Source organism: Vulpes vulpes, chromosome 2 (assembly GCF_048418805.1).
Source record: "Vulpes vulpes isolate BD-2025 chromosome 2, VulVul3, whole genome shotgun sequence".
In the NCBI taxonomy this organism is placed as follows: Eukaryota; Metazoa; Chordata; class Mammalia; order Carnivora; family Canidae; genus Vulpes; species Vulpes vulpes.
The window spans coordinates 124,617,335-124,639,447 of NC_132781.1; the positions used below are offsets into that span (position 1 = coordinate 124,617,335).

Below are 22,113 nucleotides of genomic sequence, written 5' to 3' on the forward strand. Positions count from 1 at the left end.
ATGAGTTATGTTCTTTAAAAATTAAAACTAGCTGTCTAATTTAGTTTTTATTTTAAAAAAAGAAATACAGCTAACTCCATAATGATATAACATAAAAAATTAGATAATCCTTAGCCTTCATAAGTAGTATAAAGTACACCTCAAAAAGAAACATGCTGTCATTTTTGTGTTAATCTGAAAGACCAGAAGCTTCTGGGAAATAGCAATAATTTGTAAAAAGACCAAAAAAAAAAAAAAAAAAAAAAAAAGTATGGTACAAACTACTTCTCTGAGGACCCAAGAAGGAAAAAAAAAAAAAATTTATTAGGTTCAGGAATCCAAGATGACTTGGTGTAAATATGATTACAGGCAGAATTTGATGGTTAGAAATGAAGTCTATTAAGGTCCAGTCTAAGGTTCTCACACCTAATCTGAAGACACAGAATAGTTATGTCCCTAGAAACCAGGATGTATCTCCAATTTGCATGAGTTTAATGAACCAGATAGATAATTGTATCACCAATATCTGCCCCTAGCCCATTTTCAGTGAGATGAATTTTCTTGCTCATGAGGTCCACGTGGAAAACAGCATGCTCAGAAATGGGAGTCTTCCCAGTGTGCTCTTTTCCCAGGACAGGAACTCGCCGAGGTCCCAACAGTGGATCATCAAATCTCATCAGCTTCACTTTAGAAAGGTCTACAGAAAAAAAGATGACCAATATGAGCATTTACCTATAGCCACTGACTCAAACCCATGCCTAAGCCTGACAATTCAAGTTTAAAAAACACTGGTTTTTATCTAAAAGACACTTTCATGAGATTATTAAATAACACTCAATCTCAGAAAGCAAAGCTAAATGTGACAAATCTTCCTGCTGTCAGCTTCTACCCAGATCAAAGATTCAGAGATAGAGATTCTATGTTACACCTGGAATTATAAACCAAGAGGAAGGATTGAGTATATTTTTGAGCATTATCCTAAATGGTTTCTCTCTCTCTTTTTTTAAAGATTTTATTTATTTATTCATGAGACACACACACACACACACACACACACAGAAAGAGAGAGAGAGAGAGGCAGAGACCCAGGCAGAGGGAGAAGCAGGCTTCATGCAAGGAGCCCGACGTGGGACTCGATCCCGGGTCTCCAGGATCAGGCCCTGTACTGAAGGCGGCGCTAAACTGCTGAGCCACCCAGGCTGCCCTAAATGGTTTCTCAAATCACTTTCTATATGCTTCAATTAACCATCAGTAAGTCTAAAACTCTTTCCTCTTTCTTGTCTTGGTTCCTGGGATACATTAAAACTGTGAGAGTTGTAGCTTTTTTTTGAAAGATACTTCTAGAGAAACAATTACTACTCTAAGAAATAGCATTGCCAGTTTCTTGTTTTGCTCAAAGGATGAAAAGTTATTTGTATTACCAAGCTGATGAGATACAAGGAGAGACGAAGAAGGACAGGGGGAAAGGGCACAGCTTTCAGACTTTTGAGCTTCTGGATGAGCTCCAACTCTGCCCTGCTTGAGATTTTCCTGATCTGCTCTTGTGCAAGCTGATAAGATGGCTCCTGGCAAAGAAAGCATTTGCCCCTTGAACAAATTTATGATCAACAATCCTGCCAACAACCGAGCCTGAAAAAAATTTATTTATTTCAGCAATTTTGAGATATCCCGACATCAAGTGCTTTTATTTTATACAGTAGAAAAACATCATAAATGACTACAAATGCTGATTCTGGGCTTATATCTCATTCTAAATGTAGCATGGCTAGTTATACTTAACCCAATCTACAGAAATAGGAGGTATTTTCTGAATTAGCTCCCACCCCTTCCTAAAGCAGGCTGCTAGGTGGTCCGTGAGCTACACTCCCTCATGCTGCCTTGACTATGAAGCTTAGCATGAGAGGGATAAGACATAAAAGCAGACATTAATGCAGCTGGTGGCTATGCCAGGAGTACAAGTTATCCAGGCATTATATTCTCTTTGGGAAACAAGACTGAAAGACTTCAAGTTTAATGTAGGGATATTGAAGCTTACAGAATAATTACCTGAGACTACCATGAAGGCAAACCCTGCCAGAGTCTTATTTGGGAGCAAGAATACAATTCATTTTAATAGCTATTACAATTCAACATGCACACTGGTGATACTAAATATTTTGCTATGGAAGCAGTGAGAAGTTCAGCCAGCGGATTTTATGCATGAGGCCTTTTACTACAGATCTGCACCCTTCCCACGCCTCCCTCTGTCTCCCTCTCCTTCTTTATCCTCCTCTCTTTTTCCCTTCTTCTCTGAAACAGACCTCCCTCATCATTCCCAGCAATTCTGAATCAAACTATTTCAAAGAAGCCTTAATACTCAATCAGGCATCTAAGTGACAAAACATATTTGCTTTGATGTTGCACCATGTAGCTCATTACTGCCAATAATTCTTGGAGCTTTCTTAGTGGTTTTACTCTCTTTTCTTATCGCAGACCTCTCTCATCATTGAAAATGTAGAAGTTTAAGTCTGCGACTACACAAGAATTGAGGCACTTAGAGAAAAGATGAGAGTGACTCAAAGTCCCTAGGGATTGATAATGTGCAATGCAGCCTTTCACCTCCATGTTATCAGTTCACATGCGGCATGGGCTGGGAGTGATTTAAAGTCATTATCATCAAATAGTTGCTCAGTGGCCTTTGTGGAGAGAAATGGTTTCACTCCAGTTCCTCCTGGACCTAGATCATAATCACCCTCCATGCAATTGGCACTAATTGGACGACTAACTGGCTTTTGCAGCAAACAGACTAAGAAATATGTTATTGAATTTCACTCCCTTCCCGTCTCATACACTCGATACACTTAGCCCCCTTAGATATCAAAGCATCCTGAGGGCTTCTGGAGAAGTCTCAAGGTTAGCGCTCTTCTGAAGATACTTGAAGGAATATCAATTTCAAACTCCACCCTAACATTTCTATCCACTCTAAAAAATTCATAGCAGCTACGAATGTCAAACTTAAAGCACTTTATGATAATATTATTCACAGCTAGTATGACAAAGGATGTGAGAATTATGCCGGAGGCTCAGAGAGAAAAGACGAGATACAGAAAATACATTCCAATACAATCCTGAAGAACCTTGTCAGTCCTATATCTGAGCGTATTTAAAAGGGAGGCACTTGTAACATTACAAATTACAGTTTTCGATATAGGAAAACATCCTCTCACATGCTACAACTTCATAATAATCCTACCTAGTGGTTGCACAGAACTATCTATTTTCTTTAAAAGCCACCATATTGTTCTTTAAATATCAGTGTTCTTCCTATTACAAAATCTTCTCATGACCAAGTATATGCAGCAGAAAACAAGCCAAAAGGAAGGTCACAGAATGGCTTCCTGTATGTTCATATTTCAAAGTTTTCAAGTTCTGCTTTCTGTGGCCTCTAAGTTCTAAGGATGGCACTACATGGTTTACCAAGGGAACGGATAAATGTCTTTAACAACATGGATGAACCTGGACATTTTGCTAAGCAAAATAAGACACTTACTCACCATTTTGTGATTCCACTTACACAAGGTACCCAGAATAGTCAAATATAAAGAGACAGCAAGGAGAATAGTGGTTACCAGGGACTACAGGGACGGAGACTGGAGAGGTACTGTTTAATGGGTACTGGGTCTCAGTGTGGAATGATGAAACAGTTCTGGAGGTGAATAATATTGATGATCACACAACAATGCAAATGTACTTGATGCCACTGAACTATACACTTAAAAAGGGCCAAAATGGTTAATTTTATGTTATATGTATTTTACCACAATTTTTAAAAATGTTTACAAGTGAAAAATCCCTAACCCTAATGTACTGCTGCTAGACAGTGAAACACGAGAGATCCATCCTGCTGACATCCCCTCCTGGGTATAATTTCCAAGGTCCCATCCAAACAGTTATTTTCTCTGTAAATACATCCCTGATCACCATAGCTGTAAATAATCTCACCTTTTTCTGTGCTAAAAACTTTATCTACATCTCCCTTACTGTACATAGCAGTTCCTCCTTAGATTATGATCATGTATTTGAATAGCTTAGTGCCCTGCTCCTTCAAGAGATGCAGGATCTCCTAATGAACAATACTTTGTGGGCCCCCCAAAACCACTCATACATACAGAAGAGTCTCTCCATATACACTACATACACTATACTGAGAGTGTCTGAAGAAATGCCCACACAAGATGCATAAATAGCCTCAAGAGAACAAAAATACCTGTAGAACGAATTCCAAAAGGCTATTTTAAGTCTTCTATGTTAATGTAATATTGCTGACCTGAATAAAGTTCCATAAATTAGGTCTTGGATTTCTAAACCTTTTCAGAAAATTTCTATACTGATAGAATGTGACCCAATCAACTCTTGATTGCCATCAAGAAGAGAAAGAGAGAGAATGCACAACAGGGAATCTCAAGATTAATTTGTCTTTATAATTTGGAAGAAAAATAATACAGAGATACATTAACTCCCTTCACACCCTGCTTAGCCTCAGCCCTGGCTGAGTGATTAAAAAAAAAAAAAAAAAAGAAACTATAAATAATTATATTAAGTCTAATCGTGGAAGATCTAGACTTAATCTTGATAAGAAATTAAGATTATTTACATATTTTAGCTGGAAACACATTGTTTAGAAGAAAGAATATGATCTTGGAGTCAAACAGACCTGAGTTTGAATTCCAGCTCTAGCATTTACCACCTGAATGAAATCTGCTAGTCATGTAGCCTTTCTGCACACCATGTCATCATCTGTAAAAGGGGAATGGTAATACCCTCTCTATTCTCGGGCAATTAAAAGATTAAATTGCAAATACATGGCAGACACTCAACAAGTTTTACCCTGTTTCTCTTCCGTCCCCAGGAACAGACCTAGCAGGCAGGTTAGTTGAACATACTAAGTATACCATGTGCCCTCAATCTCAAAACCTCCAAGAGATAGAAATTGCTTGTTACAATTTTAAAGCTAGATGCAGTCTTAGAAAAATATCTAATCCAGTAGCCTCATTTTACTAAAAGAGAGATCAGTTTAGAGTCTAAGTGACATGGCCAAGTCACCGAGCTACACAGCTACAATGTCCCAAAGAGAGCATAGGCCTTCTGATTCTGAGTCCAATACTGTTTGGACAACATGACACTGCTGTCCCTAAGCAGGCCAGTTACTCTTCCTTCTGCCCTCTGCTTAGAACTCATCATATCCACAAACTACTGCCAAATGTGCATTTCTGGGAAACCATTTACCTTTGATGCCTCGGTCCATTTTCATTAAACGCCTGATTATAGAATCGCGGTTATCCCCTTGCCTGATTTCAATTTTGGTTGTGAAGTGGCCATTTGATGGCTGGGGATTCACTAGGGAGACTGACACACCAGGCTAGGAAAATAAAGAGAAAATGACTGTTACATGAAATCAAATCTGAATACTGCTGAGGGAGAGAAAAATCTCTGCTAAATTTTAATGCCCAACCAAAAATTTAAATCTGGTATTCTAAAATCAAGACCAAGGGATACTGAAATATGAAAGAAAAAAATGTACAAAAGCTCATGCTTATAACCAAATGCCTACATAAAAATGACTGAGTAATATATTAATATTGATGATAAAAAATATTGATGATGGATAATAATAATTATATTTTCTCTTCTTCAACTCTCATCATTTATTGAATTTCTACTATGTACCAGGCACTGTACTAAGCATTTTGTAGACATTATTCCTATTTCCTGAAAAGTAGCTCTTTAAAACCTCTTTTCACAGATGAGAAGCTGAAAACCAGAAATATTTAAATAGTAGCTCAAGGCCACATAGCCAATAAAAGGCAGGGCAGGATTTTTTTTTTAATAAATTAATTTTTATTGGTGTTCAATTTACCAACATACAGAAAAACACCCAGTGCTCATCCCGTCAAGTGTCCCCCTCAGTGCCCGTCACCCATTCACCCCCACCCCCCGCCCTCCTCCCCTTCCACCACCCCTAGTTCGTTTCCCAGAGTTAGGAGTCTTTATGTTCTGTCTCCCTTCCTGATATTTCCCACACATTTCTTCTCCCTTCCTTTATATTCCCTTTCACTATTATTTATATTCCCCAAATGAATGAGAACATACACTGTTTGTCCTTCTCTGATTGACTTACTGCACTCAGCATAATACCCTCCAGTTCCATCCACGTTGAAGCAAATGGTGGGTATTTGTCATTTCTAATGGCTGAGTAATATTCCATTGTATACATAAACCACATCTTCTTTATCCATTCATCTTTCAATGGACACCAAGGCTCCTTCCACAGTTTGGCTATTGTGGACATTGCTGCTAGAAACATCGGGGTGCAGGTGTCCCAGCAATTCATTGCATCTGAATCTTTGGGGTGAATCCCCAACAGTGCAATTGCTGGGTCGTAGGGCAGGTCTATTTTTAACTCTTTGAGGAACCTCCACACAGTTTTCCAGAGTGGCTGCACCAGTTCACATTCCCACCAACGGTGTAAGAGGGTTCCCTTTTCTCCGCATCCTCTCCAACATTTGTTGTTTCCTGCCTTGTTAATTTTCGGCAGGGGCAGGATTAACCTCAGTCATATGCCATACTACATCCTACATTATAAAAGCTATATATAGTCAAAGATGTTGCTCATTATTTTAAGTAGAAAATGTCAACTAAGTCTTATGAAAGACTTAAAGACATAATAGGTTAATAAAATATCTGAAAGTAGTTCAATTCAAAAGAGGGCAGCTGGGTGGCTCAGTGGTTGAGCTTCTGCCTTTGGCTTGGTTGTGATCCTGGGGTCCTGGGATCAAGTCCCACATCAGGCTCCCCATGAAGAGCCTGCATCTCCCTCTGCCTATGTCTATGTTTGTATCTTTGTGTCCCTCATGAATAAATAAATAAAATCCTTAAAAATAAAAAAAAGAAAGAAAGAAAGAAACATATTTATGGCGCACCTAGGTGGTTCAGTCAGTTAAGTGCCCGACTCTTGATTTTGGCTCAGGTCCTGATCTCAGGGTTGTCAGATGGAGCTGCAGGTTGGGCTCTGCACTCAGTAGGGAGTCTGCTTCTCTCCCTTTGCCCCCCACCCCAACTTGCTCTCTCTCTAAAATAAATAAATCTTAAAAAAAAAAATCTATATGGGGAACTCTATTTTATGTACCTATCCATGGGCCCAAGGACTGCACTTTAAAAAGCTACCATATTTTAATGTAATGAGAGTATGCATAACACGATGATAAATTCAGGGAGTATTCATGATTGTGATTATCTTATTCTTTCAAAAAATATAGGCTTTTCCTCTTTGTTACATTTTCAATTAAACATGGTAAAAGTAACGGGATACTTATTAGTCTTCTGCTTCTCAAGAAAAACAGGGCACTTTATAGACACAATTGCACTCCACTGGGCAATGGGTTCTTTGAGATTAAATAAACAGAATCTCCCAAAACTCCAAAATCTGCTTATCTTCACCAATACTGGCCAAAAAATAAGGGGGAAAAAGCAGTTCTAGTATAAAGTAAGATGATTCATCAATCTGGTTTATGCCAAAAGCCAAAAAGTCTTGAATAACAATATCAAACCAAGACTCATCTGAAGTATGAAAGCTCCTCTTCACTTTAAAAAAAAATTACATTTCAATTTCCATTCTATTTTTTTTTTAAGATTTTATTTATTTATTCATGAGGGACATAAAGAGAGAGACAGAGACGTAGGCAGAGGGAGAAGCAGGCTCCTCACGAGGAGCATGATGCGGAACTCAATCCCAGGACCCTGGGATCACAACCTACACCGAAGGCAGATGCTCAACAACTGAGCCACTCAGGTGTCCCTCCATTCTATTTTTTAATAAAAGTCAGGTTTTGACACAAAAATAAACTCAAAATGGATTAAAGACCTAAATGTGAGACCTGAAACCATAAAAATCCTTGAAGAGGGCAGAGGCAGTAATTTCTCTGACATCAGCTGTAACAATATTTTTCTAGATATGTCTCCTGAGGCAAGGGAAACAAAAGCAAAAATAAACTATTGAGACTACATCAAAATAAAAAGCTTCTGCACAGAGAAGGAAACAATCAGCCAAACTAAAAGGCAGCCTACAAAATGGGAGAAGATATTTGCAAATGACATATCGGCTAAAGGGTTAGTACCTAAAATACATAAAGAACTGATACAACTCGACACCAATAATAACCACAATTAAAAATACAAATAATCCAATTGAAAATAGGCAAAAGACATGAACATTTTTCCAAAGAAGACATCCAGATGGCAAATAGACACATGAAAAGATGGTAGCCTCAGTGGCTCAGCAGTTTAGCGCCACCTTCAGCCCAGGGCATGATCCTGGAGAACCAGGATCAAGTCCCACGTCGGGCTCCCCACATGGGGCCTGCTTTTCCCTCTGCCTGTGTCTCTGCCTCTCTGCCTCTCTGTCTCTGTGTTTCTCATGAATAAATAAATAAAATCTTAAAAAAAAAAAAAGACACATGAAAAGATGCTCAACATCACTCATCAAATCAAAACGACAATGAAAAACAACGAAAAACAAAAAACAAAAAACAAAAAACGACAATGAGATACCATCTCACACCTGTCAGAATGGCTAAAATCAACAACACAAGGAACAATAGGTGTTGGTGAGTATGTGGAGAAAAAGGAACCATTGTGCACTGTTGGTGAGAATGCAAACTGTTGCCTCCACTTTAGAAAACAGTATGGAGGGGGATCCCTGGGTGGATCAACAGTTTAGTGCCTGCCTTTGGCCCAGGCTGTGATCCTGGAGTCCCGGGATCAAGTCCCACATCAGGCTCCCTGAATGGAGCCTGCTTCTCCCTCTGCCTGTGTCTCTGCCTCTCTCTCTCTCTCTCTCTCTCAATATGTCTCTCATTAATAAATAAAATCTTAAAAAAGCAAGCAAGCAAGCAAGCAGTATGGAGGTTCCTCAAAAAGTTAAAAGTTGAACTACCATATGATCCAGTAATTCCTCTACTGGGTATTTATGCAAAGAATACAAAAACAGTTATTCAAAAAGATATATGTACCCCTACATTTATTCAGCATTATTTACAATAGCCAAATTATGGAAATAGCCCAAATGTCCATCAACTGATGAATGAATAAAGACAACATGGTGTGGACACACACACACATACACATACACACACACACACACACACACTTAAATATTACGCAGCCATAAAAAAGAATAAAATCTTGCAATTTGCAACATGGATGGATCTAGAGTACAATGCTAAGGGAAATAAATCAGTCAGAGAAAGATAAATACAATAGGATTTCACTCATGTGTGGAATATTTAAGAAACAAAACAAAGCAGAAAAGAGACAAACCAAAAAACAGACTCTTAGCTATAGAAAACAAACTGATGGTTACCATAGGAGGTGGTTGAGGGTTGGAGGAAAGAGGTGACAGTGACTAAGTACATTTATCATGATGAGCCCTGACTAATGTATAGCATTGCTGAATCACCATATTATATACCTGAAACTCACACAACACAATTCCAGTATGTTAACTATACTGGAATTAAAATTTTAAAAAAAGAAAAAAATAGGTTAAAAAAAATCAGGTTTTGAAAATTCTATTTTAACATCCGATGTCACCCACAAGAGCAAGGGAAAGTGAACATAGCACCAACCAGGGAATTGGAAGAGTTCAAACCCAGCTTCATTTTTTTTTTTTTTAAATTTATGATAGTCACACACACAGAGAGAGAGAGAGAGAGAGAGAGAGAGAGAGAGGCAGAGACACAACACAGGCAGAGGGAGAAGCAGGCTCCATGCACCGGGAGCCCGACGTGGGATTCGATCCCGGGTCTCCAGGATCGCACCCTGGGCCAAAGGCAGGCGCCAAACCGCTGCGCCACCCAGGGATCCCTCAGCTTCATTTCTAACAAACTATGTAGCCTACACCAAAACAATCACTTCACGTCTCTGCACCTCACTTCCTTCCATCTTTAAATGATGGGTGTGGATGTAATATCTAAGGTCTCTTCTAGCTCTAAAATGCAATGATTCCGTGAGATCTTTTCAACTTACTTCTGTCCTGAAAACATTAAGTGGTTTCCCAGGACAGCAGTCTTCCCTGACTTTATCTTCTGCTTCGGAGGCAAACTTGACTTCTATGTGTTCTAGCTAAAGAGAAGGAGGGAAAATGAAAGTCATCAGTATCACTTAATATGATTAAAATTAACTATCACCTCATTTCCTCATTTCCCCAAAGAGCAAAGCTAGGTTCTCCACTTAACACAAAATGGTCTGTGAGTTCCTCAAAAAGCCAGCCAAGCACAGGACAGGACTGAGAGAGCACTATGAAATTCAGGATCAAATGCTCCCACACAACATTGTTTGAAGAGCAAAAGACTAAATAATTTAAATGCCCATTTAAAAAAATCATTAATTAAAAGTCTTAAGAAAATGGTCTGCGTGATTTTATTATTTTCCACATAAAATTAAATGAAATGTACAGTCAATTATTTCACACTCATCTTAAATGTCTCATAGTATTATTATTTACATAGTCACGTTTACCACTTTCTGTAATGAAATCTGGCATCTATCTGCTGTATAAGAGAAACTGAAAAGCAGCATAAAAGACCTCCACTTGAATGAAGAAAGTTCAGAAACTTAGCATTTGAGAATAAGACTTCACTCAATTTTGATTTTTTTATAAAGACTTTCACTTAAATAAACAGAAAAACTCAAAAATGTAGCATATTGTATATGCCTCAATATAAGATGACCCTCAATATAAGGGGTCCCCATTGTCCCAGTGAAAAAATTCAAAAACTTTTTTTGACCTCCATGAGTATATATGAACATTTAGAAATTATACACAAAATAAATACCTACCAATATTTAGTAATTGAATTATTTAACTCATTTATAATTATAGGACATAAAATGCTTATTTAGAAATAACTTCCTTCCATTCCTGTATTTCATGGAACAATTTTATTCAAAATCTAAACCTGCATTTTTTTAAGTCAAGTGTCTTCATTATTATGAGAATCACTTTTCTGAGTCATCTAACACAGTTTCCTAGAGCAAATTATCTTTCCTTCTGCCTAAGTTATCTGAGAGACAGCTTTTTTAGGATCTATATATGAAGTGATTGAGGTAGAAAAATAGAATGGGGAAAAACTCCCCAGATAAGTGAAAGCTATTGGTAACGTTTTAGTTCTTGAGTTTAGTAATACATCCACGGGTGTTCATTACATTATTAACTTTGAAACAACACAAAACAGGGTCAGGCAGGGACCTATGATAACACCTGGGGAACAAAGGAATCCAATTAAGTTGATCCTGTACATCTGAGGCTTAAATGGGAAGAAGGGAAAAAAGAAGCAATTCTTCCATAAATGAAAGATTTCTAAAGTATCTGAATATAATATCTCCTCTCATTTTGTTTTTAAAGAGAATTTGGGGGGGGGGGGGGGGGAATCCAGGCACATACAGGTAGTATTTTATGTATAAAATAACTGATACACTGAGTAAGATCACATTATTTTTTTCTTCCTGCAACTTCTATACCCACCATTCTCTTTCCCTCCAAAAATATTTTTGACAGTTATATTTGGTAAAGGTACTAAAGACAGAGATGTTTACAAAAAGGTTTATCATAAAACAACTGGATTATGTTTACTATAGTTAACTCATTGGCCTGTCTTACCTCAAGGGAATTGGTCAGGTAGACTAAATTCTCCATCAGCACCGCCTGTTCATCAAATTCTAGCTGTAAATCCAGAACACGAGGTCCCATCTTCTCCAGATTTTCCTAAAAGCCAAAATAGTTTTGAAAAACAAAAATCACATTAAGGATACATTAAAAAGAATACATTTCCTCCAAAGCAATCACTCTTCCCTCAACTGATAAAATCTTCAAATTTGAACAGCTAAAGGAAAGGCCTTGGACTCATGGTTTCCCTTATCTATGTTTGCTTGTTAATGAAATTATTAGTTCAGAATAATTATCACTTGAAGTATGATAAGATTAAGGCAACACTGAAAAGACTGGAAGGACAGGGTTTTCATTTATAAAAGAAATATGATTTTATCATTGTTTATTTAGAATGAACTAATATGCAAACCCAAAGAATTCACTTTGACAAGGAATCAAACAAATGTGCAGAAATATCCCTGCAGGTAACCAAAAAGAAAAAAAATTAATTTTCTAAGATAACACATCTTTAAAGCTAGTTCAGAGAATGGTGAATTAATAATAAACAAACAATTTCTACAAATTAAAAAAAAAATTAAGTCATATGGGTACTGAGATAATCCTGTGGCATATAAAAACAATTTCTTAATTTTCTTGAAAATGAAACAAAATATTTGCCACATAAAATATGATCGAGATCCAAATTCATATAAACAAGTATAGCTAACTGCCTAGAACGTGCTATCCTGACATGAAAGTGACCTGACATGATTCCTAATATACACTATTCTTATTTTCTGTCCAAGTTGTTTCTTTTCCTATGAAAAAGCGCTAGAAGCTATTTTCTTATTCTCAGGTTTACAAAACAACTTTGCGAAGTTTCAAACCACTAATATGCATGGCACATCCCTAATATTACTGAAGAAAATTTATTACTACTAAAAAAGCCTAATACTGTTTTTCTAAAAAGCCAACTCTTGAATCTAGTAAGATTCAACTAACTACAGAAGTTTTCAAATCAGTTTCACTGGATTCTGTAAAGTACATCATCAAACTTTGCAATCAACGATGAAATATTTGGTTAGATCCAGATATTGACAATGGATCTGGCATTCTGACCAATGGCAATAGCCAAAGTAGGGAATCAATGAATTACAAGCATATCAGCAGATATAACTTGATTGGTGAAGGTCAATCCAAGATTCTAAATTATTTCTGAAACGTGAAAGACCGTAAGGCTCTGAGAGTTGATTCTGGTCTAGAACAAAAAGGCTTTTCTAAGAATACAATCTACTCCAATATAGGACAAACTAAAAGTCTTAGTTGTCTTCAGGCAGGCATGTGTAGCCTAGAAGATTCAAGAATTAATCTAAACTCCAAGAATAACCACTACATTCCTAGCAGCCTGAAAGACACTAATTTACATTTTTAAAAAAACATTTACCGAGTCTACTTTTTGACAGAAAGCATTAAAGTGTGTTAAGTATATTATTTCATTTATTCCTTACAACACTCCTAAAATATAGGTTCTATTAACTTCCTCACTTAATAGATGAAAAACCATGTGACCCAGAGAATTTAAGGGACTTGTCTAAGGTCTCAAAACTAAGAACTGGCAGACAAAAAGAATTTGAACCAAGATCTGTCTGACCCCAAAGCCTGAGCTCTTAAGCAACATACAACCTTCTTTCTGTTTCTCTGTAAGAAATACAAGAAATCTGTTATTTCTATGAAGAAAGCTAAGCCTACTGCAATGTTTCTCAAATGACAGAGGTGGGAGGTAGCAACAGATTATGCCCCCAAGACACATTTAGCAATGACCAGAGAATTTCTGATTGTCACAACTGGAGAGGGTGAAGAGGATATTCTACAGGCACCTAACTGGTAGAAGACAAAGATACTGCTAAAGATCCTATAATGCATAGGATTGCCTCCCACAAGAGAGAACTATCAGCCCACAGTATCAATAGAACCATTGTTGAGAAACTCTAGTCTAACCACTATAAACAATGTCTATCCTGTTAAGGCAAACCTATACAAATATAATATCTTGGTTCCAGTAACAGGATCTAATAAAAACACTATACTGTAAGCCAAAAGAATAGGCCTCCCTGCCAAATAGAAAAGAAGGTAGAACATGAACAGAATCATTTAGTGAGCAATTGTAAACACAATTTTTCTTCCATAATGCATATTTCCAAATACTCAGCAATTTTACAGATAAATCCCAAAAATGATCGCTCATTTCTCACAATCACTGATTGAGAAGAACTATTTTAGCAGATTTCCTGGGAGAGACTATACGCAAAGTTTTCCCCTTCCTTCCACTCATCTAACCATTACTCACAGTCACAGCTGCACGAGGTCCACAGCTTACCTTAATCATGGCAACAAACGGCATCACTTTCTTCATATATTTTTTCAATTCTGGCAGATTGCCCAGTTCACTAGCAATGACTTTGTTATCAGGCAATTTTCCACTGTTGGCCTAAAAAAACATTGAGGAAGAATGTGGAGAAAAATATTTTAAAGACAACGCAAAATAGTAGAGTGCCCACAGGAAGTTGGCCAGACACAGAATAGTGGCCTCTACCAGTCTGCTAGAAAACAGGAGAAAAGTGAGCAGCCCCACACGTCCTGGGGATGTGAAAGGTGACTTTAGAGGGAATAGGAGACTCCCTCTAAGTCACCTATTCCCTCTAAAGTTAAAAGATAACATGATTTTTAGGGTAAAGGAGAAAAGAGGTTCGTCCTGTCGAATATTTAATTTTTCCTTACACTAAGAACTCCAGGATTGTAACATTAGATCTTACCAGGTGAGAAAACAAAAGAGTCTTATAGAGATCTTGTTTGTCTTCAAACTTATAAAAACACTTCACTAGTCATCTGGAAACTGCAAAACTATTATACAAGATTTATATAATGTCTGCTTTTGAACACTGTTCCTTATAAACTGTTACCATAAATGTGAAAAAAAAATCATCTCTAGCCATCCACTTGTTAAAAATAGTATCACTTCTATCTAAACACAAATAAATACCTATATCATGTATCATTAATAGGCAGAGTCCCAAAAGTGCTGCCTGATTTTAAATTCATTTCTGTAAACACAACTGTCCCCTTCTACAGAGTGAAAAATGAAACAAGTGGCCTTTTCAGAATTTTGGGTGAGTTATTTTCTCCTTATTGTAAAAGCATGGTATCAAAGCCAAGGTTGGGAATGAATCTAAATGAAAAGCAATGTATACTAAGACTTCTGATCATGTGTTTACTTTCAATTCTAACCTTTACTAAAGTACAGGGAAAAAATATTTTCTCCACTTATCAATGTGCTGCTTTGAAATATATATGAAAGAGAAAAAAAGAGTAGGAAACACTCCTTTCCATTAGATCACCAAAAAGGTGCCACATACAATGTAAGAATATCTTCCGTGATCATAAACTAACATTCTTTTAGTTCTTTTGGATGAAAACAAAAATTTAAAAGAAAGCTGATCATTCCAAATAGTGCAAAAAGATGATATCATTTTGAAACCATATATCTAGTCAGTAATTACTAAATAAACTATAACTTCTAAAAGAATAGCAATTTTTAATAAAAGATGCATTTTTAAATATCTGGGACATTACAATTTATATTTGGTTCCTCGACTGCTTCCTTGAAAATGCTGTTATGGGGAGGAGGATCAAGATGGCAGAAGAGTAGGGTCTCCAAATCACCTGTCCCCACCAAATTACCTAGCTAACCTTCAAATTATCCTGAAAATCTATGAATTTGGCCTGAGATTTAAAGAGAGAACAGCTGGAATGCTACAGTGAGAAGAGTTCGCGCTTCTATCAAGGTAGGAAGCCGGGGAAACAAAAGGCCTCCAAGGGGGAGGGGCCCCGCGAGGAGCCGGGCTAAGGCCGGGGCCAGTGACCCCAGGACAGGAGAGCCCCCTCCCGGAGAAGCAGGAGCTTCACCAATCTTCCCAGGCGGAAAGGCGCCCTCAGGGAGTTACAGCAGGACCCAGGAGGGCAGGGATGCCCTCAGGCTCCCTGGGACACTAACAGACACCTGCGCCCCGGGGAGAGTGCGCCGAGCTCCCTAAGGGCTGCAGCGCGCAAACGGCGGGACCCGGGAGCAGCTCGGAGGGGCTCGGGCCGTGGCTCTGCGGGGAGGGGGCTGCGCAAGTTGATGGCAAAGAGGGGAACTGAGGAAAAAAGCGACAAACAATTAAAAGACCATGAAGATAGATTAAAGGAAATAAACAACAGCCTGAGGAAGAAAAACCTACGTTTAATTGAGGTTCCCGAGGGCGCCAAAAGGGCCAGAGGGCCAGAATATGTATTTGAACAAATCATAGCTGAAAACTTTCCTAATCTGGGAAGGGAAACAGGCATTCAGGTCCAGGAAATAGAGAGATTCCCCCCCTAAAATCAATAAAAACCGTTCAACACCTCGACATTTAATAGTTAAGCTTGCAAATTCCAAAGATAAAGAGAAGATCCTTAAAGCAGCAAGAGACAAGAAATCCCTGACTTTTATGGGGAGGAGTATTAGGGTAACAGCAGACCTCTCCACAGAGACCTGGCAGGCCAGAAAGGGCTGGCACGATATATTCAGGGTCCTAAATGAGAAGAACATGCAACCAAGAATACTTTATCCAGCAAGGCTCTCATTCAAAATGGAAAGAGATATAAAGAGCTTCCAAGACAGGCAGGAACTGAAGGAATATGTGACCTCCAAACCAGCTCTGCAAGAAATTTTAAGGGGGACTCTTAAAATTCCCCTTTAAGAAGAAGTTCAGTGGAACAATCCACAAAAACAAGGACTGAATAGATATCATGGTAAAACTAAACTCATATCTCTCAATAATAACTCTGAACATGAACGGGCTTAATGACCCCATCAAAAGGCGCAGCGTTTCAGACTGGATAAAAAAGCAGGACCCATCAATTTGCTGTCTACAAGAGACTCATTTTAGACAGAAGGACACCTCCAGCCTGAAAATAAAAGGTTGGAGAACCATTTACCATTCAAATGGTCTTCAAAAGAAAGCAGGGGTAGCCATCCTTATATCAGATAAACTAAACTTTACCCCAAAGACTGTAGTGAGAGATGAAGAGGGACACTGTATCATACTTAAAGGATCTATCCAACAAGAGGACTTAACAATCCTCAATATATATGCCCCGAATGTGGGAGCTGCCAAATATTTAAACCAATTAATAAGCAAAGTGAAGAAATACTTAGATAATAATACACTTATACTTGGTGACTTCAATCTAGCTCTTTCTATACTCGATAGGTCTTCTAAGCACAACATCTCCAAAGAAACGAGAGCTTTAAATGATACACTGGACCAGATGGATTTCACAGATATCTACAGAACTTTACATCCAAACTCAACTGAATACACATTCTTCTCAAGTGCACATGGAACTTTCTCCAGAATAGACCACTTCCTGGGTCACAAATCGGGTCTGAATCAATACCAAAAGATTGGGATCGTCCCCTGCATATTCTCAGACCATAATGCCTTGAAATTAGAACTAAATCACAACAAGAAGTTTGGAAGGACCTCAAACACGTGGAGGTTAAGGACCATCCTGCTAAAAGATGAAAGGGTCAACCAGGAAATTAAGGAAGAATTAAAAAGATTCATGGAAACTAATGAGAATGAAGATACAACCGTTCAAAATCTTTGGGATGCAGCAAAAGCAGTCCTAAGGGGGAAATACATCGCAATACAAGCGTCCATTCAAAAACTAGAAAGAACTCAAATACAAAAGCTAACCTTATACATAAAGGAGCTAGAGAAAAAACAGCAAATAGATCCTACACCCAGGAGAAGAAGAGAGTTAATAAAGATTCGAGCAGAACTCAATGAAATCAAGACCAGAGGAACTGTGGAACAGATCAACAGAACCAGGAGTTGGTTCTTTGAAAGAATTAATAAGATAGATAAACCATTAGCCAGCCTTATTAAAAAGAAGAGAGAGAAGACTCAAATTAATAAAATCATGAATGAGAAAGGAGAGATCACTACCAATACCAAAGAAATACAAACGATTTTAAAAACATATTATGAACAGCTCTATGCCAATAAACTAGGCAATCTAGAAGAAATGGATGCATTCCTGGAAAGGCACAAACTACCAAAACTGGAACAGGAAGAAACAGAAAACCTGAACAGGCCAATAACCAGGAAGGAAATTGAAGCAGTCATCAAAAACCTCCCAAGACGCAAAAGTCCAGGGCCAGATGGCTTCCCAGGGGAATTCTATCAAACATTTAAAGAAGAAATCATACCTATTCTACTAAAGCTGTTTGGAAAGATAGAAAGAGATGGAGTACTTCCAAATTCGTTCTATGAGGCCAGCATCACCTTATTCCAAAACCAGACAAAGACCCCACCAAAAAGGAGAATTACAGACCAATATCCCTGATGAACATGGATGCAAAAATTCTCAACAAGATACTAGCCAATAGGATCCAACAGTACATTAAGAAAATTATTCACCATGACCAAGTAGGATTTATCCCCGGGACACAAGGCTGGTTCAACACTCGTAAAACAATCAATGTGATTCATCATATCAGCAAGAGAAAAACCAAGAACCATATGATCCTCTCATTAGATGCAGAGAAAGCATTTGACAAAATACAGCATCCATTCCTGATCAAAACTCTTCAGAGTGTTGGGATAGAGGGAACTTTCCTCGACATCTTAAAAGCCATCTACGAAAAGCCCACAGCAAATATCATTCTCAAAGGGGAAGCACTGGGAGCCTTTCCCCTAAGATCAGGAACAAGACAGGGATGTCCACTCTCACCACTGCTATTCAACATAGTACTGGAAGTCCTAGCCTCAGCAATCAGACAACAAAAAGACATTAAAGGCATTCAAATTGGCAAAGAAGAAGTCAAACTCTCCCTCTTCGCCGATGACATGATACTCTACATAGAAAACCCAAAAGTCTCCACCCCAAGATTGCTAGAACTCATACAGCAATTTAGTAGCATGGCAGGATACAAAATCAATGCCCAGAAATCAGTGGCATTTCTATACACTAACAATGAGACTGAAGAAAGAGAAATTAAGGAGTCAATCCCATTTACATTTGCACCCAAAAGCATAAGACACCTAGGAATAAACCTAACCAAAGAGGTAAAGGATCTATACCCTAAAAACTATAGAGCACTTCTGAAAGAAACTGAGGAAGACACAAAGAGATGGAAAAATATTCCATGCTCATGGATTGGCAGAATTAATATTGTGAAAATGTCAATGTTACCCAGGGCAATTTACATGTTTAATGCAATCCCTATCAAAATACCATGGACTTTCTTCAAAGAGTTAGAAAAAATTATTTTAAGATTTGTGTGGAATCAGAAAAGACACCGAATAGCCAGGGGAATTTTAAAAAAGAAAACCATAGCTGGGGGCATCACAATGCCAGATTTCAGGCTGTACTACAAAGCTGTGGTCATCAAGACAGTGTGGTACTGGCACAAAAACAGACACATAGATCAATGGAACAGAATAGAAAACCCAGAAGTGGACCCTGAACTTTTTGGTCAACTAATATTCGATAAAGGAGGAAAGACTGGGATCCCTGGGTGGCGCAGCGGTTTGGCGCCTGCCTTTGGCCCAGGGCGCGATCCGGGAGACCCTGGATCGAATCCCACGTCGGGCACCCGGTGCATGGAGCCTGCTTCTTCCTCTGCCTGTGTCTCTGCCTCTCTCTCTCTCTCTGTGACTATCATAAATAAATAAAAATTTAAAAAAATGAAAAAAAAAAAAAAGGAGGAAAGACTATCCACTGGAAGAAAGACAGTCCTTTCAATAAATGGTGCTGGGAAAATTGGACATCCACATGCAGAAGAATGAAACTAGACCACTCTCTTGTACCATACACAAAGATAAACTCAAAATGGATGAAAGATCTAAATGTGAGACAAGATTCCATCAAAATCCTAGAGGAGAACACAGGCAACACCCTTTTTGAACTCAGCCACAGTAACTTCTTGCAAGATACATCCACGAAGGCAAAAGAATCAAAAGCAAAAATGAACTATTGGGACTTCATCAAGATAAGAAGCTTTTGCACAGCAAAGGATACAGTCAACAAAACTAAAAGACAACCTACAGAATGGGAGAAGATATTTGCAAATGACGTTTCAGATAAAGGGCTAGTTTCCAAGATCTATAAAGAACTCATTAAATTCAACACCAAAGAAACAAACAATCCAATCATGAAATGGGCAAAAGACATGAAGAGAAATCTCACAGAGGAAGACATAGACGTGGCCAACATGCACATGAGAAAATGCTCTGCATCACTTGCCATCAGGGAAATACAAATCAAAACCACAATGAGATACCACCTCACACCAGTGAGAATGGGGAAAATTAACAAGGCAGGAAACCACAAATGTTGGAGAGGATGCGGAGAAAAGGGATCCCTCTTACACTGTTGGTGGGAATGTGAACTGGTGCAGCCACTCTGGAAAACTGTGTGGAGGTTCCTCAAGGAGTAAAAATAGACCTGCCCTACGACCCAGCAATTGCACTGTTGGGGATTTACCCCAAAGATACAGATGCAATGAAACACGGGGACACCTGCACCCCGATGTTTCTAGCAGCAATGTCCACAACAGCCAAACTGTGGAAGGAGCCTCGGTGTCCATCGAAAGATGAATGGATAAAGAAGATGTGGTCTATGTATACAATGGAATATTACTCAGCCATTAGAAATGACAAATACCCACCATTTGCTTCAATGTGGATGGAACTGGAGGGTATTATGCTGAGTGAAGTAAGTCAATAGGAGAAGGACAAACATTATATGTTCTCATTCATTTGGGGAATATAAATAATAGTGAAAGGGAATATAAGGGAAGGGAGAAGCAATGTGTGGGAAATATCAGAAAGGGAGACAGAACATAAAGACTCCTACCTCTGGGAAACAAACTAGGGGTGGTGGAAGGGGAGGAACGGGGGGTGGGGGTGAATGGGTGACCGGCACTGGGGGGGGGGGGGCACTTGACAGGATGAGCACTGGGTGTTATTCTGTATGTTGGTAAATTGAAGACCAATAAAAAAATAAATTTATTAAAAATAATAATAATAAAAATAAAAAAAGACAAAAAAAAAGAAATGCTGTTATGAATATACAACCCACTAAAGCACAATATCATTTTTCTACCTACCAAAGTGGCTTTTACTTTTTTACTTGCCATTCATCAAAATCTGCAAGCAATTCTATAGAATATGTTCTATTTCTATTATATACAATCAAATGAGGAAGTAGCTCTCCATAAAGATAGGCTCACAAAGAATACAAAATCACTTGCTCTTCTCTTTCCATCAAATTTCCAAATGTAAATGTTTTTCTGAGTATTTTTTAAGTAACTACGAAAATTTCTCAAATAAAATCTCAGTTAAGTTCTCAAAACTCAAAGCTAAGGATTTTCCCTTCAGTTATCACTTTATGCTTTGCCCATAATCACCGTTTTGTCTCTCTCTCTTCTTTAAGTGCACCCTAACAATTTGTGTCTACCAGTAACTCTTCTTAATAACCTAAGCAAAAATTCCATAACATATACTTTGTTTCCATATTTTGAATGTGAAAGAAAAAGGTAGATGTACTTTTTCCTTCAGGAAAACTTAGAACTATGTTGAAGTATTGTTTCCTTCAAACACAATAATCATATTTAACAGCCCTTTACCTGATGTAGCCAAAAACATCCAGCTCTCCGTTTCTATGGATAACTATCAAATAGACATTTTGTTTTAAATTACTCAATAGGCAAACGTCAAATTTTTTTTAAACATAATGAGGTTAAGGCTTCATGAACTCCAGCGTTCAAGTCCTAACAAACCCAAAAGGCAAACTCAGTCCTTTTGCTTCATAATTTTAACCACATCTGAGAAAATCCCACACCTTTTAATTCCATACGACCAGAGCCACTATATTTTTGTATGAAAGCATCAGAAATGATAAAAAAGATGGCAACTTTTCCCTCAGTATTCATTTAAGAGCCAGCACAGCTAACAAAAAACACTCTGTGCCTGGGGTAATTACACAAAGCTGCCTGTCTCCCTTCTCCCAGACATTGCCAACATCCTAAAAACAGGCACAGGCACACACAACAACACTGGGAGAACGTCTGCTGAGAGCATCACCTCAAAGTGATTACGCAGCACTGACAGGGTGGTATGTTGCCAAGAAGGATAGTTCTTCGCCACATAGATGGTGCAATGTGAAGGTTTCTGAGGTGGTTGCTTGTCAGTCTTCTACAGGGCAAAAGAAAGGGAGAAAACATTTGATCACTCTTGTATACACCAAAAATGAAAGATCCCCCTCCTGGTATACACTGCTACTGCCTTTAACAGTAAGAAGCATACACATGCTACAAAATTGAATTAGCAGTAAAAAGAGTCTGACACATTGGAACAATA

The 22,113-nt window shown here is 38.2% G+C and overlaps 1 protein-coding gene across 1 annotated transcript in view; it reads right to left on the minus strand.

Annotated features, from left to right (window-relative positions):
* Positions 1–280: 280 nt before the first annotated feature.
* The window catches only part of LARS1 (leucyl-tRNA synthetase 1), a 75,574-nt gene continuing 53,741 nt past the window's right edge, over positions 281–22,113 (minus strand). The window contains exons 27-32 of the mRNA XM_026018482.2: positions 21,838–21,948; positions 14,040–14,150; positions 11,675–11,779; positions 10,042–10,137; positions 5,245–5,377; positions 281–676 (exon numbers count right to left, since the gene is read on the minus strand). Coding sequence (XP_025874267.1) covers positions 471–676; positions 5,245–5,377; positions 10,042–10,137; positions 11,675–11,779; positions 14,040–14,150; positions 21,838–21,948 — 762 coding nt within the window. The 3' untranslated portion in view covers positions 281–470. The remainder of the gene's footprint in view (positions 677–5,244; positions 5,378–10,041; positions 10,138–11,674; positions 11,780–14,039; positions 14,151–21,837; positions 21,949–22,113) is intronic.